The sequence below is a fragment of the Coregonus clupeaformis genome, unplaced genomic scaffold (assembly GCF_020615455.1).
Source record: "Coregonus clupeaformis isolate EN_2021a unplaced genomic scaffold, ASM2061545v1 scaf0256, whole genome shotgun sequence".
Lineage (NCBI taxonomy): Eukaryota > Metazoa > Chordata > Actinopteri > Salmoniformes > Salmonidae > Coregonus > Coregonus clupeaformis.
The window spans coordinates 5,066-32,988 of record NW_025533711.1 but is presented as its reverse complement, the minus strand read 5'-3'; the positions used below and the strand labels follow the sequence as shown (position 1 = coordinate 32,988).

Genomic DNA, 27,923 nt, shown 5'->3' with positions numbered 1-27,923 from the left:
ACTTTTCCCTGTTTCAAGTGAAAATGTGAGGCTTCTCTTGCCCTTGTAGGGTTGCCAGATGATACATTTTCCACCAGAATGTCTGGTTTTTAAAGAGTTTGTACAGTGTTCGCTCGGTGGTGCAAAATTTTGGAAACCCTATTGCCTGATAGAGTTGACCCCTCTCACTATTATGAAACACAGACAAGCAGGGTGAAGTAAGCGTAATCTGTATCAGAGAGTTATCATCACAGCTCAGTCATGCACAGTGTATGCCTACCTCATTTGACTATTGGCTTGTTGGTGACGCTGTTATTGTTGTTGTCTTTTACACCGAGGCAACATTTTGCATGATGATACTTGGTGATAACAGATGAAAATGCAGACTGAGACAAAATGTAAAGGAAACATAAAAAACAATCATATAACAAATGAAAATGAAACATATATAACAAACATAGCAAATGTAAAGGAAACAACACATAGGGTGTGTTGGAATCAAATGTAAAGCATGTTTATATCACATATCCTTGTGATTTCAATAGGTTGGTGTGGGGATTTCCACACACACAAAAACGTTTTCTTAACCTTTTTCATTTACACAATAAGTTTAAACTATTATGAAATAATGTATTTGAAATACAAATACAGTAGCTAACCAAATATTTTAAATTCGTACAATTTCACTACGATAGACACTTCCATGAGTAATGGCTTTGTGCCATCTATAGTTTCGACCATGAAAACTAACATGGAATGAATTTGTGCAGAGAATTGTACATGGTTGGAGTGTGTACAATTCCATGAGGGAACTAAAAGCTATACCAGCCTATGTGTGTATTTTCTTTCAGGGGTTCTTCTCATAAAATGTTCAGGTTTATTAGGAGGGATTTCTTTGTCACCGGAGTGGCCCAGGTGCCTTTGTGTGGTGCCCAGGTTAGGTATTCCACATTCCAAGAGCCACAATGCCACAAAGAGGTAATTGTTGTCAAGGGGGTTTATTCCTGACAGGGGGGTTGATTTCACATTGTGTTGAACAGAGACCAGAAGGTTCCCCAAAATCACCTCACCAGTATGGGAATTATCTCACAAGAAACCCATGAGCCAGCAAGGACTTCACAACAATCCTGTAAGTGCTTTAATTTTCTGACAAACATCTTTAATATGTCATTTTATACAGTAGATGAGTGCTTTGAAGGGTTTTTGAAAGGCCTTAACACTCCTTTGGTTGGTACTGTAATATGAGCTGGTGATTTGCCTTGGAACACCGAGATTGAAGTTAACACTGTGTTATGTAATTGGAGGTTTCTGTTAAGTTGTAGAAGATTGTGGGAACATTTTGTTTGGAAAATAAAAGGAAATTGAGGTGATAGGTAAATAAAGAGAGGAGATGTATGATTTTTATAAGATTATTTTGGGTGGCAGATGTTAATGATATCATATGACTATTGTATCACTTTGCTCCATTTAATTTATTTGACATTTTTTCATAAATGTGTCTGATTACATCATTGTATTAATTAGTCTCTCATGACCATCTGTTAACTGGCCAGCGCACTTGAGATTTGGTCCTGGTTCCCGAGATTATAGGTGTGTATTGAGTTAGCGGGCTGGAAGTTTACCCTAATTTGGTCTCTGGGCCCTTGTATGGTAATTTAGACCCAACCACCCAGCTCTCTGCCTGTAGTCTCCTACTCTCTGCTAGTTGTGACTAGTATTTGAGTGGGTGTGCAGGTAAGAGTTTCCACTTAATAGGTTGCCTCTCCTGTGCTGTCACTAGGGACGGTAGTGACACTGGGAGAAAAGGAGAGCGGGAGAGAGGGAGAGAGAGAGGCTCTACACTTCATCCACAGCTGATGCAGCCAGTTTCATCCTCAGACTTTTGCTCAAAGCTACACACGGGTAAGCGTTTGTTGTTGTTTTTATGGAAAACATTGTTAAACATTTGTTAGTGTTATTTTGTGCCATTAGCTGCTCATCTCAGGCTGATTAAGTTCAACAAGGAGGGTTGCCATGGTTGCTTAAAGATGATAGAGTAGAGAATAATGTTGCTTAGATTTACTTCACAACAATAAATATAAGGTTACTGGCATCGAATGCTTTCATATTTTGACATAGTACAGTGCCTTCTGAAAGTATTAAACTGAGATTATTTTGTCCCTGGCCTACACACAATACCCCATAATGTCAAAGTGGAATTTGTATTTTTGAAATTTTTACAAATTAATTAAAAATGAAAAGCTAAAATGTCTTGAGTCAATAAGTTTTCAACCCGTTTTTTATGGCAATCTTAAATAAGTTCAGGAGTAAAAATGTGCTTAACAAGTCACATAATAAGTTGCATGGACTCTGTGTGCGATAATAGTGTTTAACCTGATTTTTGGATGACTACCTCATCTCTGTACCTCACGCATACAGTCGAGCAGTGAATTTCAAACACAGATTGAACCACAAAGACCAGGGAGGTTTTCCAATGCCTCGCAAAGAAGGGCAGCTATTGGTAGATGGGTAAAACAAGCAGACATTGAATATCCCTTTGAGCACGGTGAAGTATTTAATTACACTTTGGATGATGAATCAATACAACCAGTCACTACAAAGATACAGGCGTCCTTCCTAACTCAGGGAAACCACTCAGGGATTTCAACATGGTGTCTTTAAAACAGTTACAGTTTAATGGTTGTGATAGGAGAAAACTGAGGATGGATCAACAACATTGTAGTTACTCCACAATACTAACCTAATTGACAGAGTGAAAAGAAGGAAGCTTACAGAATAAAAATATTCCAAAACATGCATCCTGTTTGCAATAAGGCACTAAAGTAAAACTGCAAAAAGTGTGGCAAAGAAATTAACTTTTTGTCCTGGATACAAAGCCTTATGATTTTGGCAAGTCCAACACATCACTAAGTAGCAGAGTTGTGGACTCGAGTCACATGACTTGGACTGGAGTCTGACATGAGACACACATTTGAGACTTGACTTGATAGAAAATTAAATAACTTGAGACTTGACTTGGAGCTTTAAGACTTGATACTTAACTTTGACTTGAGACTGATGACTTGAAATGATCTGGCCAGGTTTTGTAACGTTTTGTCACTCATTTTGTGGCACAGAGTCTCTATGGATTACTCTCCACACAGCCAGAGACAGTAGCTGCAGCATCTCCCTTGCAGAAAAACGTGCAACAGATTAGCTAGTGATACGCATACTCGGGCCTCTGATTGGACCAGCAAACTGTCAATCAACACAGGTCGGCTGAGCTAGCGAACAGATTGCTGATTTGCTGTACTGCCATATGATCGGGTGCAGCGCAAACGTCAAATTGTAGGAAGAGAGGATTGCCATAATAAATAAATATGCACCTGCAAAAATTGTTTGGTGATCAATAATATTAACTGTTTACTTTGCAAGCTCACCAGCAATTGGGCATCAAGCAACAATTGCTAGCATAAGCCTACTGGTCTTTTGGTATGTCAAAATTGATTGAAATTGATAATTTACTGATTTAGCTTGCATTTGGAATTTCAAATCAAATCAAATCAAATTTTATTGGCCACATGCGCCGAATAAAACAGGTGCAGACATTACAGTGAAATGCTTACTTAATTTGTTGTTAAAATTAATTATTTGCCAACTGTAGAGAAGATGCACCATAGATGCTTCTTTCCACTTGCGCTCTCCAAACAGTCGAGAGCACTTTGTTATCTTGTTGAAATGTTTGCTGTTGCTTTCACACGTTTAAATGCATATGTAGCAAATCTATATTCCATCTAAACCTACAATAATTGCTAGCGTTTCGTCATTATTGCAACACTTAGACGTTTCTGTTTCATGTTTGATACGATACATTTTAATTTACCATTTCTTACCCTCTGAGTGGGCGCGATGTTTATTATTTACATTGACGTTCGCAAGACTCCTGAGGTAGAAGTTATGTTTATTTAATTGAATGTATGGTTGGTTTCCTTTGTTCATATTTACTGGGTTATGTCGGAGTTCCGCTTGTCTGTGTCCTACGCATAGAGAATGATAGAGTTCTCTAGTGGCCAAAAGGCTGTTTAGCATGGGTAGCGTCATTGAGGGCTTCCACCATTTTAATGTAGTCAACTGGGTGGGACTTCAAACGTCATTGGCTGATCCCAACCGGGTCATCAGGGGTATCAGCCAATCATGAAGAAGAAAATTGACTACTACAAAATGGAGATAGCCTCAATAGCGATGTCCTGCTCCCCATGCTGTCACAGACACTAAAATGGCACAGATACAAAGATGAGTCCTCGATCTATCTCTATGGTCCTATGACTGTCGTTCTGGTTGTGCGTGATAGTTCCACATGCCTCAGTGCAAATAGAAATGCGACACGCTTTGGAGTCAGTACGTTGAATAAGATAAAATGATTGTTCCACGTATAAATGGTGATGAAATGTCATTAAGTCTCATTAAGACGAATGTAACTATGTAACAATGGATATGGAAATTGCCTTTTACATTGTAGAACCAGTTTATTGGTTGTAATTGCCAATTTGGTAATTGAATGGTAGTGTGAAGAGCAAAGTGCTAATATGTACCTGTTTGAGATCCTGTTAGACAGATTCGATTTGCTTTCTCAAGCAGAGGCTGTTCAGTCTTACCCTCTACCTGTGTCCGTTCAGATAGGCCAGGTTAAGCCTGATACTGATGCTATTGCCCGTGTATATTTGAACAATCTACTTGTATATTTCACCATTGGATCACTAAGACCTGTAAATAAATCTACACTCAGAGCACGTCAACCTGCCTTGCCTTCTGCTGATTTAATGTCCTTATGACTGCTACAAGGTCCCTATTTTACGACAAAATTAAAATGTGTTGTAGACAAAATAATGAAAAGGGTTGTCTGGTAGACTCAACAAATAGGCAAATATCTGTAGTTGAACAAGTCATTGCATGTATAGATTTTTTTACTTGACTTGAGACTTGACTTGAAAAACTTGTGACTACTCGATTTGACTTGCTTTTAGAATGCACGAGTTGGACTTAACTCGAGACTAGCCATGCTTTACAACATACACTGGGAGACAAATTCACCTTTCAGCAGGACAATAACCTAAAACACAAGGCCAAATATACACTGGAGTTGCTTACCAAGACGACATTGAATGTTCCTGAGTGGCCTCCTTACAGTTTTGTCTTAAATTGGCTTGAATCTATGGTAAGACATGAACATGGCTGTTTAGCAATGATCAACAACCAACTTGACAGAGATTGAAAAGGTGCCAAAGGTGATTCTAACATGTGTTGACTCAGGGGGTTGAATAATTATCTAATCAAGATACTGTATATTAGTGTGTATTCTTTTTTCTATTTTCAATGTTAGAATTTTTCTTTCACTTTGACATTACAGAGTATAGATCATTGACAGAAAACGACTATTAAATCCATTTTAATCCCACTTTGTAACACAAGAAAATAAAAAAAATAAAAAAGTTAAGCAGTGTGAATACTTTCAGTATTCAGTATATAGTATGCTTGTGTCACAATTAATGTAACATTTGACAGTGGTTTTATCTAAAACCCTCACTACATGATTTGTTATTTTAATTGGACTGTGTGTAGGTTAAAATCCCAACACCTTTTTCTAAATATAAGCCTTTGTACAGACATACAGTATCTAGAAGCCAGTGGCATTCAAATATGCAGTGATTTAATATAATTTAACATTATCTATTTCTATTCTCTATTTAACATATTCTATCTCTTGACAGTTTCCCACACTTACAGTACAGTGTAGTGACTTACATGGCATCATCTAAGTCAGCAGCTAATGCTGACTCAATGTGATAATTAGCCGTGTGAGGTACTGCATGAGGATGTGGCACCTGACTACACAACCTTGAATACACAATATGTGACATTTGATATACTTTAAGTAATATTAACTTTCTCTTTTACACACACACACACATATAACTAGGCCTACTTTTTCTAAACGGGGCTATTGGTCACTGTTTGGTCCTCAGTATCCAGGGTGGTGAGCCCAAAGGAGACTGTGTGGTTGGTTCCTAGGGAGAGATGAAAAACATGCTGTGCTTAGTGCTATTTCCCCGGGGACATCACGAGGAACAAACACATTTTAATTGTGTTCATGGCTGAACGGCTGCCAACCGACACTACAGAACAAAATCATATCCTTTGATGCCACACGTATTTGTCTGATGATTTTGGCAATGGTCAATATTGTAATTTACCAGCCACAATGTGGTTGTGAGTGGATGGTTGTTTTACCGTTCAACATTATTTTCTTTACCAATGAAACAATAAACCCATATATAACAATATATTCCACTCATTATCTGAATTTCATTGATACACTGTAACCTGACTAATTTTGTCAAGCAGAGAGACAGGTCATACTGTATCAGTTGACAAGTCACATAGAAAAGGTTGCATGGGGCAGAAATGGACATTCACACACAGTGCTACACAAATACCTTTTTACTGTAGGCTACTGCTTTTCAATACATTCTACCCCTATATCTGATCATTTATTTTACTTATGTACTGTATAAGGATACTGCAACTGATTAAAACAATTGGTTTGCTGCAAACTTTGCCGCCAAGTTATAGCTAAATACTGTATGGAAAATGGTATTTACCATTATTTTGACTTCCAAAATCGGGCGCTGCGACCACTACAAACCATCATCAGATCACTTTCCCCATAGAACAACTAGGGAAGTGTTTGCGGAGGCGCCCTCAGATAGATGATGGCATAAGATCAAAGGATAAGTCCAGGTGTGACATAATAAATGGCCATGTGTAAACAGTCTGAACGCTCTACCGAATCTGACATAGGTTGTGTGTCAACAGCAAAGGCATAATAGACCTATGGATTTGGGTCTTTACTTGTTTGGTTGGTGGTATTACTTTTCTCCTCTTCATGCTCCAGGTAGCATTATTATATAGTCAGGTAACCACGATCCTACAAGACAATAAGGAACCTTTATATCACAATGTTCAGGGTGTCACATTTCAACTGCAATGAGTACTGTCTCAGTTCATTTATAAATGTAAGATATTCTGTGCCTAAGTCCTAATGTAGCAGTGTTCATCGTTAAAGGGACACAATCATTCTTTATATTTTTTGAAGATTATAGGGGGTCATTTTCTTAGGAACTTTTCTTCTTATCGTTTGTACAAAAACACCATTCTCACATACTGCATGTACTGTAGATACTGGTACGGAGCTGGAGATAATGAATATCATGTTAAAACATATTGAAGTGTCCTTTTAATATACTGGGTCAAAATTAACTCATCATCACTTCTCTTTCCCTTTCTAGACTGGACTAAGGGCTCCTACTGCTTCCAGAAGACTATGGCCTCAACTGCTTTTTTTAAAGGCACAGGTTTACTTTCTAAATATGTCCATTGCCTAAAAAAATGTGCATAGACACATACTGATTGATTCTTGAATAATATAACTTGTATAACTTTAATCAAAGTTATATGTTACCTATTGATTCTTGAAGAATATAACTTTGAATATAAGTTATATAACATTAATCAAAGTTATATAAGTTATACTATGCAAGAATCAATGGGTAAATATCAATCAATGAAATGGACAGATTGTACCTTTAAGATCCCAGATTGTATCTTCAACTGCAGTTACACTGCAAAATTACTGACGTTAAAAAAACGTGTTAAACAGTGTTATTTTGGACGCATTATTTTCAGCATACTGCAGTTATACTGCACTCTAACTGCAGTTATACTGCAGTGTACTGCAGTTATACTGCACTCTGACTGCAATCTTTTTTCGTAATGGAATGACTCCTCTAGCCAAACAAAACAGAGGCATACTGCCCACATGAATATGACATTAACACACACATGGTTAAGAGCTTGATATGTTTAATATACAGGACCTGCTAAATGATGACAGCTGTATGCCTCTCTCTTCTCTCTGAACAGGCCTCCTGTTCTTCTTACTACTGGGACCGCAGCCATCGTCATTTGTTTCAGGACAAAACACAACCTTAAGTTCCAATTCAACCACCGATGCTGCAACCACGGTCGCTGCAACAGCAACTGTGATGTCAACTGCAATGAGTACTGTCTCTGCAGCAACTATCGTGACAGCTACCACAGCTCAAGCTACAATGACGTCTGGCATTTCTTCTATGAATGTTACAATGTCATCTGGCATTTCTTCTACGAATGTTACAATGTCGTCTGGCATTTCTTCTACGAATGTTACAATGTCGTCTGGCATTTCTTCTACGAATGTTACAATGTCGTCTGGCATTTCTTCTACGAATGTTACAATGTCGTCTGGCATTTCTTCTATGAATGTTACAAAGTCGTCTGGCATTTCTTCTACGAATGTTACAATGTCGTCTGGCATTTCTTCTACGAATGTTACAATGTCGTCTGGCATTTCTTCTACGAATGTTACAATGTCGTCTGGCATTTCTTCTATGAATGTTACAAAGTCGTCTGGCATTTCTTCTACGAATGTTACAATGTCGTCTGGCATTTCTTCTACGAATGTTACAATGTCGTCTGGCATTTCTTCTACGAATGTTACAATGTCGCCTGGCGCTGCTGCTAATAAGGCTACCTCCACCTCCAATTCGTCCAATATAGGTTCATACAAAATACTGATTGTTTTATGAATTCACATTCAGGATGTACAGTAGGTATATTTTTTTGCCACCTTACTCTCACACTAAATGTTGTCCTTGCTAACACAGGTAGTGGAACCACGAGCACGGACAATACCACTTCATGGGGCACCAGTGGCATGACCATGGTGAGTCTACTAGTTTAGTAGATTTAATGTATGATATGATATTACCTTAACACTTTATTTGAAGGGGGTATACATAAAGCATTTATAACACCTTTATGAAAACAATCGTGACACCTTTGTGAATGTTGCAGTATCATTTATAACAACATTCATTACACATTTATTCAACATCAATCATAAGGAGGCCACCAAGTAAATAGTCCTTGGAATTATTGGAACAAATTGTCTTAGAAAATAATTTAGATTAATTTGCTGGTATGCACCTTCTGCCTCATTGAAGCGTGTGCATCATTTCCGTTATGTTGTCATTTAACCGATCAATATAATGTGTTCTGTGGTTTCCATGGCACCGTAAGGTAGCCTAAACAAAGAGCTCTGTATATTTTGTACATATTTTTAACAATTTTAAGAGTTTTTTGTTTTTGCTAAGTCATTTAGTGTTGATTGGGTATATCTGGTTGTTTTCACCCATGGAGTTGAAGGACTGATGGCACGTCTACTTGTGTGGTTTGACTATAGCTAGCTAGCTGCCGGCGAATGTTTTCATTTGAAAGATCTCACTAAGCTTCTTGACGAATGAGACCTGACTGCATTTTGGAAATGGGGATGACTAGATCTGGACTGAGGTGTGGTGAGCTTTTTTGTGTCATAGCAGCTGCAGAGGCATCACCCAAGTGAGTGCTACTCGTTAGTTGTGGAGGAGTACTTACTGAGCCCAGGCTACAGAGAGGTTGAGCTGAGGACGACATCAGGGCCAGCAAGCCAACTGCCTCATCTGTCATCGATCATCTGGTATCACCATCATCAGATCATCTAGCCTAACTCCAGGGGGGTTTCAGAAACACCAGTCTCTGTCATAAGCGGGTACACTCTGTTGTGAAGGAACTCTCAGAGCTGGCTTCATCACCATCAACATCAATTTCTTTGTTTTGTTAATTTACCTAATTGTTATTATTACTTTAATTTTTCCTTTTTATCATTTGACCTATACTGCAATTCAGCTTTTAGCTGCAAATGTGTAGCCTACAAGATTAAACGAACCAAAGAAACAATAAACCATTCATATATAACAATATATTCCACTCATTATCTGAATTTCATTGATACACTGTAACCTGATTAATTTTGTCAAGCAGAGAGACAGGTCATACTGTATCAATTTTTGATATAAATGTACAGCTGATCTGTGTAATGCAGACTTTATGTATGCTGTATAAAGACTTTCTAAGTTGTACTTAATTCAAAGTGGGAATGATATTACTGTTTTTAGATTGTTTAGAGAAAGCATAGATAGATGCGGTGCTCAGTGTCTGACTCTCTCTTTCTCGCTCTCTCTCTGAAATAGATATCCTGTCGCCAGTTCTCCTGTAACTACTCAGACTGCTACAGTGTGTACAAGAATATTACTGCTTTTTCATGTGATGCTAATATCACCTTCTGTGAGGTACAGTATACTCTAGACGTGTATTGTCGCATTGTAGAATTTGAATAATACAGATTCTCACATTTCTTACACAACTTGAGTTATTTTTGTCATTAATTCATGTCACACCTTTTTTATAGATATAATATAAGCCCCACTATTAAAAGTTATTTACAACAAATATACCGGGAATGTGGTTTAATCTTATATTCCCTTGTTTAACAATAACAAAACATGTATTTGTTTTTAAGAGTGTGCTAATAAAATGTGTGTGACACCTTCTCAGCTGAGGAGACAGGAAAACATGACTTACACCAGTGGCTGCATTGCCTCCTGCAGTAATGTCTGTGTCAACAACACTCAGACCAACTGTACCATGGGATGCTGCAACTCCACTGGCTGTCTTAGCTCTACCCTGGCCTCCATGGATCTCACAAACACTACAACAGGTAAACCTTTTTTATTTTTACCTATCCATTTTTTTTGCAATAAAGAAATGGTTTTCCAAGCAAGAAAATCAATGTCCTGTTGTCTGCAGTTGACCACTGTTTTAAACCACTGCCTCTGGATCACATATACTGTGTACCACTGCGAGCATGGGTTCAAATCCGACCCACTGCTCAAGCACCCTCTCTCCTCCTTACTTTCCTTTCTATCCATCCTGTCTAATAAACACACAAAAATACCAAAGGAGTGGGACTACCCCACTCCATAAAAAAATAAAAATGTCCTGAATTTGATATATAAGTGCCCTGTATTATGACTGTTTTCTATGCTATTCTGCATTTCTTCAGTTTCCTTGTAAACTGTGAGCAAGACTGGTGTCCTTAGTGTTAAAGTTGTTGAGCCTGTCCTAATATGGATACCGTAAAAACCCTGTCTTTTAATGTGAGGGATTCAATCTTACATGTATCACCACCACATCAATTGGGAGGCTGTTACTGTATGAAGCTGAGCTATGTCTGTTGGTCTGTTGAACTATTAGTTTTCTGACAATGCATGGTATCTTATCACTATTCTTTAATTTCAACACATCTGTAAAACATGCTATTTACTTTGAATAAATCTGAATTGCATTATATGAGCATAAATGTAATATATACAGTATTGATGCATGAGTCATCTCAAAGAGACTTATGTTAATTGTTCCTCCAGTGACTACAGTGATGATGACCACCACCACAACAAAAGCAGCAGCCACCACTACAACTGCTGAACCAACCAATGTAAGAAGTCGCTTTTGGGCAGCAACTTGAAGTTCTCAGGTTGATGCAGGCCTACTACAGTAAATTTCACAATATGCTAGGGTACATTTCTATACACATTAAAGGGGCAATCTGGGACTCGTCTGTGTGTGTGTGTGTGTGTGTGTGTGTGTGTGTGTGTGTGTGTGTGTGTGTGTGTGTGTGTGTGTGTGTGTGTGTGTGTGTGTGTGTGTGTGTGTGTGTGTGTGTGTGTGTGTGTGTGTGTGTGTGTGTGTGTGTGTGCGTGCGTGCGTGCGTGCGTGTTAGGGTTGTGACGGTCATGTAATTTTGGATGACAGTTATTGGTCAGCCAAGTGACCGCGGTCACCATTATAATAGTTTTAAAGACGCACATTTTCTGCTCTCCTCCGCTCCTGACTAAGTGTTGCTGTTGTATGGAGGGGGCATTGTCTAGGCAACTAAAGACACCTTGCTTGTTTCAGTTTAATCACTTTGTAGAGTCCATGTTACCTTGGAAACGGACTTAACCGCATGAATGCCTGGCTGTCCCGACTTCAGTCAGTTGTTCGTTCCATATATAGTGTTAATTTATGGCTGGTTATGACACCTACATAAAAGTATCAAAACCCACATTTATTCAAATTAGTTATTTCCCTGCCAAGAAGTTTGTTCTTGTTTGAAAGGTTGTTTCTTAAATAATTTGTTGTTGTTGTAATGAATTCTTTACAGTCATGTTTATTTCATCATATTTTAAATAACTTGTAGAAAATACACATTATGATACTGTCATGAAGCATTATGACCATCATAATAATATAAGCCAGATAGGCCTATCACGTACACTACCAGTCAAAAGTTTGGACACACCTACTCATTCAAGGGTTTTTCTTTATTTTTACTATTTTCTACATTGTAGAATAATAGTGAAGACATCAAAACTATAAAATAACACATATAGAATCATATAGTTACCAAAAAAGTGTTAAACAAATCAAAATATTGTCACGATCGAGGTAAGGAGTAGACCAAGGCGCAGCGTGATGAACAAACATACTTTAATTAGTTAAAGCATCAAAATACAAAACAAAACACGACTCGTGACGTCCACGGTATCAATGACCGAACACGGAACAAAAACCCACAACCACAAAGGGAAAACATACAGTTAAATATGGCTCCCAATCAGAGACAACCAGCCAACAGCTGACACTCGTTGCCTCTGATTGGGAGTCACTCAGGCAAACATAGAATACAACAAACTAGAATGAACACCAACATAGAAATACACACATAGAAATGAACATACCCTGGCTCAACATAATGAGTCCCAGAGCCAGGGTGTGACCGTACCCCCCCCTAAAGGCGCGGACTGCGACCGCGCCTCAACTAAACAAACCAGGGGAGGGCTGGGCGGGCATACCTCCTCGGCAGCGGTTCTGGCTCCGGCCTTGACCACCACCCTCCAATACACCCCCCATAGTGCCCCTGGTCCAGTCTGGCCCCGCCGGCTGGAGCAGGACTGGACTTAACAGGAGCGATCCTTACCAGGCTGTCGACTCGCACCCCTGGCTTGGTGCGTGGAGGAGGAACGGGCCTTACCAGGCTGACGACGCGCACCCCTGGCTTGGTGCGTGGAGGAGGAACGGGCCTTACCAGGCTGACGACTCGCACCCCTGGCTTGGTGCGTGGAGAAGGAACGGGCCTTACCAGGCTGACTTCTCGCACCCCTGGCTTAGTGCGAGTGGCAGGAACAGGCCGGACCGGGCTGGCGACGCGCACCGTAGGTTTGGTGCGAGTGGCAGGAACAGGCCGGGTCGGGCTGGCGACGCGCACCGTAGACTTGGTGCGGGTGGCAGGAACAGGCCGGACCGGGCTGGCGACGCGCACCGTAGGTTTGGTGCGAGTGGCAGGAACAGGCCGGGTCGGGCTGGCGACGCACACCGTAGGCTTGGTGCGGGTGGCAGGAACAGGCCGGACCGGGCTGTCGACGCACACCGTAGGCTTGGTGCGTGGAGCAGGAACAGGCCGGGCTGGGCTGTCGACGCACACCGTAGGCTTGGTGCGTGGAGCAGGGACAGGCCGGACTGGGCTGGCGACGCACACCGTAGGCTTGGTGCGTGGAGCAGGGACAGGCCGGGCTGGGCTGGCGACGCACACCGTAGGCTTTGTGCGTGGAGGAGGAACAGGCCGGGCTGGGCTGTCGACGCACACCGTAGGCTTGGTGCGTGGAGCAGGGACAGGCCGGACTGGGCTGGCGACGCACACCGTAGGCTTGGTGCGTGGAGCAGGGAGCACTTGTCCAGCCCAAGAGCTGCCCCTGGACACGCTGCTTGGTCGTTGCATGGTGGGTTTTTCTGTCAAGGTCGAGGTAAGGACTAGACCAAGGCGCAGCGTGATGAACAAACATACTTTAATTAGTTAAAGCATCAAAATACAAAACAAAACACGACTCGTGACGTCCACGGTATCAATGACCGAACACGGAACAAAAACCCACAACCACAAAGGGAAAACATACAGTTAAATATGGCTCCCAATCAGAGACAACCAGCCAACAGCTGACACTCGTTGCCTCTGATTGGGAGTCACTCAGGCAAACATAGAATACAACAAACTAGAATGAACACCAACACAGAAATACACACATAGAAATGAACACACCCTGGCTCAACATAATGAGTCCCAGAGCCAGGGTGTGACAAATATATTTTATATTTGAGATTCTTCAAATAGCCACCCTTTGCCTTGATGACAGCTTTGGACACTCTTGGCATTCTCTCAACCAGCTTCACCTGGACTGCTTTTCCAACAGTCTTGAAGGAGTTCTCGCATATGCTGAGCACTTGTTGGCTGCTTTTCCTTCACTCTGCGGTCCGACTCATCCCAAACCATCTCAATTTGGTTGAGGTCGGGGGATTGTGGAGGCCAGGTCATCTGATGCATCACTCTCCTTCTTGGTAAAATAGCCCTTACACAGCCTAGAGGTGTGTTGGGTCATTGTCCTGTTGAAAAACAAGTGATAGTCCCACTAAGCCCAAACCAGATGGGATGGCGTATCGCTGCAGAATGCTGTGGTAGCCATGCTGGTTAAGTGTGCCTTGAATTCTAAATAAATCACAGACAGTGTCACCAGCAAAGCACCCCCACACCATAACACCTCCTCCTCCATGCTTTACGGTGGGAAATACACATGCTGAGATCATCCGTTCACCCACAACGCATCTCACAATGACACAGCGGTTGAAACCAAAAATCTCAAATTTGGACTCCAGACCAAAGGACACATTTCCACCGGTCTAATGTTCATTGCTCATGTTTATTGGCCCAAGCAAGTCTCTTCTTATTATTGGTGTCCTTTAGCAGTTGTTTCTTTGCAGCAATTTGACCATGAAGGCCTGATTCACACAGTCTCCTCTGAACAGTTGATGTTGAGATGTGTCTGTTACTTGAACTCTGTGAAGCATTTATGTGGGCTGCAATTTCTGAGGCTGGTAACTCTAATGATCTTATCCTCTGCAGCAGAGGTAACTCTGGGTCTTCCATTCTTGTGGCAGTCCTCATGAGAGCCAGTTTCATCATAGCGCTTGGTGGATTTTTAAGAAACGTTCAAAGTCGAAATATTCTGTATTGACTGACCTTCATGTCTTAAAGTAATGATGGACTGTCGTTTCTCTTTGCTTATTTGAGCTGTTCTTGACATAATATGGACTTGGTCTTTTACCAAATAGGGCTATCTTCTGTATACCCCCCCCCCCCCTACCTTGTCACAACACAACTGATTGGCTCAAACGCATTAAGAAGGAAAGAAATTCCACAAATTAACTTTTAAAAGGAACACCTGTTAATTGAAATGCATTCCAGGTGACTACCTCATGAAGCTGGTTGAGAGAATGCCAAGAGTGTGCAAAGCTATCATCAAGGCAAAGGGTGGCTATTTGAAGAATCTCAAATATAAAATATATTTTGATTTGTTTAACACTCTTTTGGTTACTGCATGATTCCATATGTGTTATTTCATAGTTTTGATGTCTTCACTATTATTCTACAATGTAGAAAATAGTAAAAATAAAGAAAAACCCTTGAATGAGTAGGTGTGTCCAAACTTTTGACTGGTACTGTATATACAGTACCTTCGGAAAGTATTCAGACCCCTTGACTTTTTCCACATTTTGTTACGTTACAGCCTTATTCTAAAATGGATTCAATCGTTTTTCCCCCTCATTAATCTACACACAATACCCCATAATAACAAAGCAAAAACAGGTTTTTAGAAATCTTTGCACATTTATTAAAAAAAGAAAACGGAAACATTAAATGTACATAAGTATTCAGACCCTTTACTCAGTACTTTGTTGAAGCACCTTTGGCAGCAATTACAGCCTCGAGTCTTCTTGGGTATGACTCTGCAAGCTTGGCACACCTGTATTTGGGGAGTTTCTCCCATTCTTCTCTGCAGATCCTCTCAAGCTCTGTCAGGTTGGATGGGGAGCATTGCTGCACAGCTGTTTTCAGGTCTCTCCAGAGATGTTTGATCGGGTTCAAGTCCAGGCTCTGGCTGGGCCACTCAAGGACATTCAGAGACTTGTCCCGAAGCCACTCCTGCGTTGTCTTGGCTGTGTGCTTAGGGTCGTTGTCCTGTTGGAAGGTATACGTTCGCCACGGTCTGAGGTCCTGAGCGCTCTCCAGCAGGTTTTCATCAAGGGTCTCTCTGTACTTTGCTCCGTTCATCTTTTCCTCAATCCTGACTAGTCTCCCAGTCCCTGCCGCTGAAAAACATCCCCACAGCATGATGCTGCCACCACCATGCTTCACAGTAGGGATGGTACCAGGTTTCCTCCAGACGTGACGCTTGGCATTCACGCCAAAGATTTCAATCTTGGTTTCATCAGACCACATAACCTTGTTTCTCATTGTCTGAGAGACTTTAAGTGCCTTTTGACAAACTTCAAGCGGGCTGTCATGTGTCTTTTACTGAGGAATGGCTTCCGTCTGGCCACCCTACCATAAATGCCTGATTGGTGGAGTTTTGCAGAGATGGTTGTCCTTCTGGAAGGTTCTCCAATCTCCACAGAGGAACTCTGGAACTCTGTCAGAGTGACCATCGGGTTCTTGGTCACCTCCCTGACCAAGGCCCTTCAGCCCCGATTGCTCAGTTTGGCCAGGCGGCCAGCTCTAGGTAGAGTCTTGGTGGTTCCAAACATCTTCCATTTAAGAATAATGGGGGCCACTGTGTTCTTGGGGATCTTCAATGTTGCAGAATTTTTTTGGTGCCCTTCCCCAGATCTGTGCCTCGACACAATCCTGTCTCGGAGCTCTTCGGACAATTCCATCGACCTCATGTCTTGGTTTTTGCTCTGACATACACTGTCAACCGTGAGACCTAATATAGACAGGTGTGTGCCTTTCCAAATCATGTCCAATCAATTGAATTTACCACAGGTGGACTCGAATCAAGTTGTAGAAACATCTCAAGGATGATTCATGGAAACAGGATGCTCAATTTCGAGTCTCATAGCAAAAGGTCTGAATACTGATGTAAATAAGGTATTTTTTATATATTTTTTTAAATATAAAAACATGTTTTCATTTTGTCATTATAGGGTATTGTGTGTAGATTGATGAGGGAAAAAAAGAATTTAATCCATTTTAGAATAAGGCTGTAACGTAACAAAATGATTCACACCCCTTGACCTTTTCCACATTTTGTTGTTACAGCCTGAATTTAAAATGGCTTGAATTTAGTTTTTTGTCACTGGCCTTTTTTTTGTCATTTTTACAAATTAATATAAAATGAAAAGCTGAAGTGTCTTGAGTCAATATGTATTCAACCCCTTTGTTATGGCAAACCTAAATAAGTTCAGGAGTAAAAATGTGCTTAACAAGTCACATAAGTTAAATGGACTGACCCTGTGTGCAATAATAGTGTTTAACATGATTTTTGAATGACTACCTCATCTCTGTACCCCACACATAGAATTAGCGGTAAGGTTCCTCAATCAAGTAGTGAATTTCAAACACAGATTCAACCACAAAGACCAGGGAGATTTTCCAATGTTTCGCAAAGAAAGGCACCTATTGGTAGATCGGTAAAAATATAAAAAAGCAGACATAGAATATCCCTTTGAGCATGGTGAAGTTATTAATTTCACTTTGGATGGTGTATCAATACACTCAGTCACTACAAAGACATAGGCATCTTTTTATTTTTATTTTTATAATTATTAACCCATTCCTGTTCGGAGCACAAATTATTATTTTTTTTTTACAGCTTTTCTGCTACATATACATTTTACATACACATTTTGCATACACATTTTACATACATGCTACTTTTATATAAAGCAGTCACATAACAATAATACATTACCAAGCATAAACTCTTCAATCCCACCCCTCAGCAACTCTCAGCCCATCCCACCTATCACCATAGACCTTCCTCGTTTGGTTTCCATGTGCCATATATTTTCCAATTGTGCTGTGATGTTTTACATACATTTTCAACCTTTCTAATGGTATAGTGTCCACAGATTGTGAACTTAAGATGAAAACCTTTCCTACGAGTATTATTATATTATTTATTGACTGACTATGGCTTTCCAAATCGCCCAACACTGCTATTTGTAAGGTTAATTTTAAGTGAATGTTGTGATTTTTTAACCATTCCTGAACCTGTGACCAGAAACAAGCTACATAGGGGCAATATCAGAATAAATTATATTGTGATTCTGTCTCTTCACAGCAAAATCTACAGAGCTGAGACTGTTGTATGTCCCATATATATAGCATTCTGTTGGTGGCAAGAATTTTGTATAAGAATTTAAATTGAAAAACTCTTAAGTGTTGAATCAAGTGTTCTTTTTTGTACCAGTTCATAAGCCATGTGCCATGCAATCGGTACATTGAAAATCTCAGCTGTCAACATTGTTGTCCTTAAATGAAACTGGTATATTTTTCTATTTATGCCAATACCTTTCTTTAATATACGGCAGGTAAACAAGTTCCCTACCTCCCTTTTCCACTTTTTTTTAAATTTATGTAATTTAACCTTTATTTAACCAGGTAGGCCAGTTGAGAACAAGTTCTCATTTACAACTGCGACCTGGCCAAGATAAAGCAAAGCAGTGCGATAAAAACAACAACACAGAGTTACATATGGGGTAAAACAAAACATAAAGTCAAAATACAACAGAAAATATATATACAGTGTGTGCAAATGTAGCAAGTTATGGAGGTAAGGCAATAAATAGGCCATAGTGCAAAATAATTACAATTAGTATTAACACTGGAATGATAATGGAGGAGGCAAGAGATGATGTGCAAATAGAGATACTGGGGTGCAAATTAGCAAAATAAACACTTGCCTCCTCCATTTTTGTAGTAATGCTGCAATCAGTTGTTTGTAAGTGTGGATTGAGCAGATTCCCATATATTTTCGATAGCTGCATATGTGACATACCTCCTCTGTTTTTATTCATAATATCATTAATAAATATAATAAACATTTTAAACATTTTTACCATAAATAATGTTTTTTTATTTATCAGTATATTTGAGTTTAACCATAACATTTGTTGTAATATTTGTTATATCATTTCTGGAGGATAAAACTGAAATTGTAACCAGCTTTGTATGGCTTGTTTAAGAAAGGGCGATACTTTAACAAAATCTCATTTTCAATTAGTCGGAAATGAGAAGTTGTAATCTGTATAAAGGCAAAAAGGCAAGTTTTGAACAACGGATGAGCCTTTCTTAATAACCCATTTTGGGTTTAAGTATAACTTATGTATGAGTGAAGCTTTTAGTGAGAGGTTTAAAGCTTTAATATTTAACCATTTTAGCCCCCCAAACTCATATTAATTACATAAATAGGCACGTTTAATTTTGTCAGGCTTAGCATTCCAAATAAAACGAAATATTTTTTGTCGTCTGGAGTAGGCAGTGCCATTAGTAAGTAAGTAAACTGTGATAGGACCAAAGAGTTAATCAATGTGATTTTTCCATGAATAGAGAAATATTTACCTCTCCATGGTTGCAGAATCTTATCTATTTTTGCAAACTTTCTATTGAAATTGATTGTGGTAAGTTCATTTATATTTTTAAAGATGTGAATAACAAGTATGTCTACCTCACCATCCGCCCATTTTATTGGTAAACTACAAGGTAGTGTGTCTTTTTAACGATCCAATGCGTAATATGGTACACTTGTCATAATTAGGTTTTAGTCCAGAGAGGCCAGAAAAGTGATCCAGATCTTCAGTGAGACTGTGCAGGGATCCAGATTGAGACTGTGCAGGGATCCAGATTGAGACTGTGCAGGGATCCAGATTGAGACTGTGCAGGGATCCAGATTGCGGACTTAAGAAAAAACTTGAGTCATCGGCATACATTGACACTTTTGTTTTTATTCCCTGGATTTCTAACCCATTGATGTTCTTCTTGGATCTGATTTTAATAGCTAGCATTTCAATGGGCATAACAAATAGATATGGAGACAACAGACAGCCTTGTTTTACTCCTCTTAAAAGCTCAATACTTTCTGAGAAGTAACCATTATTTACTATTTTACATTTGGGGTTGCTGTACATAACTATAACTCATTGTATAAGAGATTCACCGAAATTAAAGTAATCCAGACTTTTATATATAAATTCTAGTCGTACTTTATCAAACTCCTTTTCAAAATCTTCTATGAAGACCAGGCCTGGTATCTTTGATGTTTCATAATGTTCAATTGTTTCAAGTAATTGTTGAATATTATCTCTAATATATCGTCCATGTACAAAACCTGTCTGATCAGGATGAACAATATCTGGTTAAACCTTTTTTATTCTATGTGCTATGCATTTCGCCAGGATTTTCGCATCACAACATTGAAGTGTAAGAGGCCTCCAGTTTTTTTAATGGACTATAGGCATCTTACCTAACGCAGTTGCCGGAGAGGAATGAAACCGCTCAGGGATTTCACCATGAGTATAATTGTAGTTACTCCACAATATTAACCTAATTGACAGAGTGAAAAGAAGGAAGCCTGTAAAAAATATTCCAAAACATGCATCTTGTTTGCAACAAGGCACTAAAGTAATACTTTAGTGTCCTGAATACAAAGTGTTATGTTTGGGGCAAATCCAATACAACACATTACTGAGTACCACTCTCCATATTTTCAAGCATAGTGGTGACTGCATCATGTTATGGGGGTTGAATACTTATCTAATCAAGGTAATGTATATTAGTGTTTTATTTTTCATAGATTCTTTACAAATGTTATAATTTTTCTTTCACTTTGACATTACACAGTATTTTGTGTAGATCGTTGACACATTTTTATCCCACTTTGTAACACAACAAAATGTGGAAAAAGTGAAGGGGTGTGAATACTTTGTTTTTTTAAACGGTTATGAAGGTTATTTTATTTTCATGACTGTCTTCATTCATAATCGTCAGTTACACGATTATACGGTAATTGTGCCAGCCCTAGTGTGTGTGTGTGTGTGTGTATGTATGTGTGTGTGTGTGCAAACGACTCCATGTCTGTGAATTTAACCGCATTTATTAACATCATCCATCTATTTACAGAATCTTAAGAAGTGCCAGATGTTTCAGTGCACAGAGCAGAACTGTTACAAGACTTGGATAACCAAAGATCCAATGCCTTGTCCCCTCAACCAGCCCTACTGTGAGGTAGGCTTAATAGTGCACCCCCACTCTACCCTATTCATCATTCTATACCCATACTAGACAAACTAGACAGGCTTCATTGAACTGTAAATGCTGTAGGCGACAAATGTACACTTTAAGTATTTGATAACGAAAGAAGGAAAATACATTTGGCCACGACAAGAATGATTATCTGTTATCATCTCAATAACATCACTCAGACAAGAGATAATTTCCTTTCGCCAATCTCGTACATCCTTAAACTCATCAAACTCCATCCATTCCCAATCCACGTTTCTCTTTTCAGCTGAAAAAGAAGACAGATGGTTCAATAACAATGTGGATTGGAGGCTGCAATGCCAACTGCACAAGAAACACCTGGTGTACGACCACAGCAGAAACATGCCACCAAGAGTGCTGCAACACCTCCATAACCTCCTGCCTCAAGCTGGATGGTACTCTGAACGTTCCTTCTTCTGCCACTAGAGGTCCTCACTTCCCTTTAGCATTGGTCACTGCTGCTCTGCTGGCTTGTCTGCTCAGCATTGGTTCTCTGGTTTAAACAAATACCTTGACTTGTCCATTGCAAAAATTGTTTAAAACGTTTCCCGTTGTGTGACCTAATGAACACAACCCTGATGTGTCGACCCACTGAGCCATTGCTTGAATATTAAACAGCGGTTGTAGTTAGCACAGCAAAACCTGGTTTCCATTCCACATGAATACTATACTGGTTGTAGGTCTAACCTACTCTGTTTTTGTTTGTTTGTTTGTTTGTGTATGAGATGTATTGAGATACTGTATATGTGCTTTTGAGAGATTTAGGTGATTTAAGTGATAATGATTCCCCTGTGTGAGTCCAAACCAAATGGGTTTAAAGGGTATTGTTGAAGAATATGAGGATTAATACGGCTACAGAAAACTATTCAACCATACCATCATACCCATTTATAAATCAGTAATGCCCAAAACATAATACATGGAAGATGATAGCTATTTACGATCAAACATGATTGACCTAGTGTATGGTACAGTAATTCATTATCAGCTTTTTGATACTTATTGAGATTTATGTAAGATGAAGTTTACAATTATGACTTTTTCATAAATGTCCAATTTTTTTAGGCACACTGTTATTTTCTTTCGCCAGTGGTTTGCATGATGACTTGTATGTTTTCTTTGATTTTGCACTTGCAAAGACCTAGCTTGGTCTCAGATCTGGTTGTGCTCTTGCTAACTCAATTGCTCATTGACAAACCAAACATGCCTAGGACAAGGAGTTGGCATAATAGCACAAACAGACTGGCACTCAGGCTAAATACTTTCTCCAATACAAAAGCAAACACCTGTTCTTTACAGATATTGCATAATAACTCAGTTATTACCTAGTCCTAGCTAGCATATTGTGAAGGAAAGCTTGACGATTTATGCACTTATTTAAAAAAACATATCTACTGGGCTATAGAAGGTGTAAGTCATACCTGTGAATGTAGTCATAATAATAATAATATGCCATTTAGCAGACGCTTTTATCCAAAGTGACTTACAGTCATGTGTGCATACATTTTTACATATGGGTGGTCCCGGGGATCGAACCCACTACCCTGGCGTTACAAGCGCCATGCTCTACCAGCTGAGCTACAGAGGACCACACACTGTCATACACTGTACAACTGTAATGTGTATTTTACTCCTTTTATTATTAAGCTGTATTCTTATTTATAATTCACCATCATAACAATGTGGAAATTGATTTATATGGGTTATAAAACTGTCAAAGTGTATATTTTTGCAGTAGTTTCATGGAAAGTTGACATACAACACCTGATATGTCATATCTAATATTTGGAGAAAAGTTACTCAAATAAATGTGTCATGTTGGATACTTTATACATTGTGTATATTGTACAAACTGTAACAACTGCTTTTAAAGTCATATAAATATAAATTCAATAAATGTTTGACCAAAACAAAATATCAATATTTTCTTTGAAATTGTCTGCAAAGCTCCCCTGTTATGAGATTGATGTAACTGTATTTGAATCAACTTGACTTATATACCCAATACTGCATCAAAAGAAACACCACTGATTATCTTGTAGACTTGCTCTTATTTAGTAATTGTACCTTATAACGTATTGGCCATTCAGAATTCATACATAGATTCAAAGTTCTGATTAAAACATTTAAATTATGACAAAACATTCTTATGGATTCCGTGCTTCTATGCACCATGCATTAGAATTTGATTACCATGGAGATGGCTGTTAAAACCACATAAAAATTATCACATTTTTGTAGCTGTGGCTAAAACCATAGATATAGAACACTATTGGTATATTGTCTATGGCTAAAGCAATATTGTTGAAATATCATTACAATTGTAAAGGTTGCATCATCTTACCAGCATCAATGATGTCATGATGATATCAATGATGTCATAATCAAACATTATCACCAAAAGACACAATTTAACACAATTAATTCAGAACAGACATCTTGCTCATACAGTGCAGACGTGTGACTATGGATGCAACTATGAATGCAAATGATCACCCATCCTTTTCAACACCAGGCTTGGGTCCCAATATGACCCCTGGAGATCTTGTGAAGTTCATAGATTACTCCATTCCCTCCAACTCTGGTGTTCATGAGGATGACAATGATGTGATCCATTCAACCAACTTTGTGAACCACTTCTTAGGTAAGAGCTAAGAAAAATCTACAAAACAAATCTAAATAACTATACCATAGATAGAGATCTTTGCTAATCTTTGAATATTGGTAAATTATTTTTTCTGGTAGGTTACTCCATTTTATTTTGATTTATAACATTGTGTTTGTTTATAGAATGACATTTTACAGGTCAATCATCCTTTTAATTTTCAGGCTCAAGTAATCAGAGTACCCCTGAAGATTTGGTTCAGTTTGTTGCATAATCAATTGTTGATGAGGATGACAATTATGTAGTCATCTGATTGGGAGAGTTATGGGCCAACCTCCTTCCTGTCTCAGTAGAGACCAGTCCTCTCAGTCAGAAGACCTTGACTACCTATCAGGTATGAGTTCCATCTCTGTCTAGTGTGGTACTGTAGTTGATCTAATTTGCTTAATTTGGTATTGGATTAGTTTGTTTGAGTGTGTTGTTCCACTCTCCTTAACATCTGACACTTTGTCCCTGTTGATCCACAGACCCACCATGTTTCGGGAGACCCGACCAGACCAGAGGGCTTTGACTCCCCAGGAACGTCCTCACCGCTCTGGGTTGACCCAGTCCTGTTGGTCTGAGACCACTGATGCCTACTCCCCTAGTAGAACGAAGAGCTCCGTAGTATCTCAAACCACCTCTCGGATAAGATCTTACTCTACCATGCTGCTTAGTCTGCTAAACTTTGATTATTGGTCAATTAATTTTTCTGGTAAATTGCTCAATCCACTCTCTTTACGAGCAAAAAATGTTCCCTCTTGATCTATAGATTGGGGCTTGCCTCATTTGAATGCCTGGAACCAATCGTTCCAGTCTGGCTATGATCACTATGACAACCCTGGCTACCTGTCAGTTATGAGTTCTTCCTCTGTCTCGTGTGGTAGTTTGTCTAATTTGTCTAATTTGCTTGATTTTGCATTGGATTGGTTTGTTTGAGTGTTGTTTCAACCTCTTTACCATCTGTCACGTTGTCCCTGTTGATCCACAGAGCCACCCTGTGTCTGGACTCCTGACTCCAGCGGAGCAGGGAGCCCTGAGCAGCCCAACAGCCCCTGGGAGTCTCTTAACCAGAGGGCTTGGACTCCCTAGGACAGTCCCTGTTGCTTTTTAGCTCCTGCAGATGATGTGGTGTACATGGGAACAACCACCAGGTCCTTCCTGGAGTCCCAGGATATTCCCCGCCGCTCTGTGACTCATGATGAAGATGTTATGTACATTAGAACAACCACCATATCCGTCCTAGACTCCCAGGATATTTCCCGATGCTCTGGCTCCACCCACAGCAAGCACTCTGAGACACCCACCTCAAATGTATGCTTTACTATTATTAAGGAGGAACTATGGAATATGTGGATCTCAGATACATGTAAGGGCTCTTAGGGTGTAGTATAGTATGATTTCATGTATTATTATAGTGTCTTGCATTTTCAGGATGCTCAGCCCACATGTGCTTATAAGACTCTGCAGTAGTAAAATAAAATCATACATTCATACAATAGGCTACGTACTGTACATTAACATATAGTACTTTGTTTACAGATCCTTACATTTGTATACTGGTTTCTTCATTTTCATCATCTAACACTTTGTCCCTCTTGATCTTCAGCCCAGGACTTCAGACGGGCTCTCCAGTTGAGATCTCTGCATTCCTACAAGAGGACTGAGAATTGAGTCTCAGTCTAACAATAGGAAGAGGTGCCACTACCTGGGGTGGGACGCAGAGGACTGCCCTGCCAGCAAGAGAGCCTGGAATTAATATCTCCAATTGGCTCTCAGGCCTCATAGATGGATAGAATTGAGCATGCTCTTCTTCACACTCTTAGTTTTAAAACAAAGACAATTAATATATTTGAAGTGCTTTGTTTTTTGCCATTAAAAGCAGGCTTTAAAAACACATTACTGACCTTGCCCATCTGAAGCTCCCAAGTGGTGCAGTAGTCTAAGGCACAGCATCTCAGTGCTAGAGGCGTCACTACAGACCCTGGTTTGATTCCAGGCTGTATTACAATCCGGCCGTGATTGGGAGTCCCGGGGCGGCACACAATTGGCCCAGCGTCGTCTGGGTTTGGCCGGAGTAAGCCATCATTGTAAATAAGAATTTGTTCTTAACTAACTTGCCTAGTTAAATAAAAATGGTTGTTTCTTTCCTATTCTGGCTAATGCTTTTCTCTGTTGAGGAAGTTGCCACATTTTCACTTTATCTCTTGCTCTGGCAGCTCAATAGTTTAGATATTTCCCATTTGTAATACTTTTTATATGTTAATACAGTATTTTTTTTTTTTTTTATGTAAATGTAAAATAATAGCATTATTAACACCATATTTAATTACAATTCCCATAAGCACTTACTTCCTGGGTAGGCAAGGCATGGGGCCATGAGGCACATTAATAGAACAGAAAATTGGTACCAGAATAGAGCTGGGCCACAGTACAACAAGACATTCATAATAAAATATTGTGACATTTTGTTCCTCAGATTTCTTCCTGAGAAATGCCATCCAATACAATAACTACAACACTTCAATCCAATGCAGGATTAGCCTAATAAAAAGGCCCAGGGCCTATGTGTCACACCCTGGCTAATGGACTCTATTTGTTGAGCCAGAGTGTGTTTGTTCTATGTGGTATATGTCTATGTTGGGGGTTCTAGTTAGTCTGTTTCTATGTTTGCCTGAGTGACTCCCAATCAGAGGCAACGAGTGTCAGCTGTTTGGCTGGTTGTCTCTGATTGGGAGCCATATTTAACTGTCTGTGTTTCACTTTGTGTTTGTGGGTTTTTGTTCCTTGTCGGTCTTTGTCACCGTGGACTTCACGAGTCGTTTATTGTTTTGTGTATTGTATAGGTTATCTCTAAAGATAATAAAGATCACCATGTTCGTGCAACATGCTGCGTATTGGTCTACTTCTCTCCCTGACGATCGTGACAGAAAAACCCACCATACCAGGACCAAGCAGCGTGTCCAGGAGCAGGCAGCCTGGTCATGGGAGGAGATATTAGACGGGAAAGGGTCCTGGACCTGGGAGGAGATCCTGGCCGGGATGGATCGCCGGCCATGGATTGAGACGGTGGAGAGGCGACGGAGAGAGGAGCAGCGGCGTCAGCAGGGTCAACGTCGGACAGGCGAGAGGCAACCCCAAAACATTTTTAGGGGGGGGCACACGGCAGGGGCGACGAGGGAGCAGGAGGTAGTGTTGCAGAGGATGGAGCATTTGGAGGCGATAAGGGAAAGGGTGAGAAAGGAGGCACGGCGAGAGGAACTCGGTAGGCAGCTGAGGGAGCGGGGGTTATGACGAAACCCAGTCCCGCTCCTCACACCAAGCAAGTGGTGTGCGTCACCAGTCCGGTCCGGCCCGTTCCTGCTTCCCGCACTAAGTGTAAGGTGCACGCCACCAGCCCAGCCCGGCATGTTCCTGCCCCTCGCACCAAGCCTACGCTGCGAGTCGTCAGCCTGGTCCAACCCGTTCCTCCTCCTCGCACCAAGCCTACGGTGTGCGTCGCCAGCCCAGCCCGGCCTGTCCCTGCTCCACGCACCAAGCCTACGGTGTGCGTCGCCAGCCCAGCCCGGCCTGTTCCTGCTCCACGCACCAAGCCTACGGTGTGCGTCGCCAGCCCTGTCCGGCCTGTCCCTGCTCCACGCACCAAGCCTACGGTGCGCGTCGCCAGCCCGGCCTGTTCCTGCCACTCGCACCAAGCCAGGGGTGCGAGTCGTCAGCCTGGTCCAGCCCGTTCCTGCCACTCGCACCAAGCCAGGGGTGCGAGTCGTCAGCCTGGTCCAGCCCGTTCCTGCTACTCGCACCAAGCCAGGGGTGCGAGTCGCCAGTCTGGTCCAGCCCCGTTCCTGCCACTCGCACCAAGCCAGGGGTGCGAGTCGTCAGTCCGGTGAGGCCCGTTCCTGCTACTCGCACCAAGCCAGGGGTGCGAGTCGTCAGCCTGGTCCAGCCCGTTCCTGCCACTCGCACCAAGCCTGGGGTGCGAGTCGTCAGTCCGGTGAGGCCCGTTCCGGCTCCACGCACCAAGCCAGGGGTGCGCATCGTCAGCCCGGTCCGGCCCGTTGCTGCTCCACGCACCAAGCCAGGGGTGCGAGTCGTCTGTCCGGCACAACCCGTGCCTGGGTCACCGGTGCCTAACCAGGTACGGGTCAACGGCTCCAC

General features: G+C 40.7%; 1 protein-coding gene and 1 long non-coding RNA gene across 4 annotated transcripts; both read left to right on the top strand.

The window, feature by feature from the left end:
* Positions 1–1,024: 1,024 nt before the first annotated feature.
* LOC121586720 (mucin-22) lies at positions 1,025–22,629 on the top strand. Of its 3 annotated transcripts, XM_041903654.2 has the most exons (10): positions 1,025–1,108; positions 1,760–1,881; positions 7,305–7,370; positions 7,939–8,613; positions 8,721–8,779; positions 10,125–10,223; positions 10,489–10,651; positions 11,358–11,428; positions 20,984–21,088; positions 21,372–22,629. In XM_041903654.2, exons 2-10 carry the CDS (start codon positions 1,836–1,838, stop codon positions 21,624–21,626), a joined length of 1,539 nt encoding a protein of 512 aa, XP_041759588.1. In that variant the 5' UTR covers positions 1,025–1,108; positions 1,760–1,835; the 3' UTR covers positions 21,627–22,629. The 3 variants fall into 3 exon arrangements, with proteins under 3 accessions (XP_041759588.1, XP_041759589.1, XP_041759590.1); XM_041903655.2 differs by lacking the exon at positions 1,025–1,108 and having other exon boundaries at positions 1,714–1,881; XM_041903656.2 differs by lacking the exons at positions 1,025–1,108; positions 1,760–1,881; positions 7,305–7,370; positions 7,939–8,613; positions 8,721–8,779 and adding an exon at positions 9,126–9,643.
* A 939-nt stretch (positions 22,630–23,568) lies between these two features.
* LOC121586719 lies at positions 23,569–25,665 on the top strand. The gene is made up of 4 exons (XR_006003959.2): positions 23,569–23,768; positions 23,954–24,123; positions 24,257–25,137; positions 25,378–25,665. It is a non-coding gene; the product is annotated as an uncharacterized LOC121586719 (long non-coding RNA).
* The last annotated feature ends 2,258 nt before the right edge of the window (positions 25,666–27,923 follow it).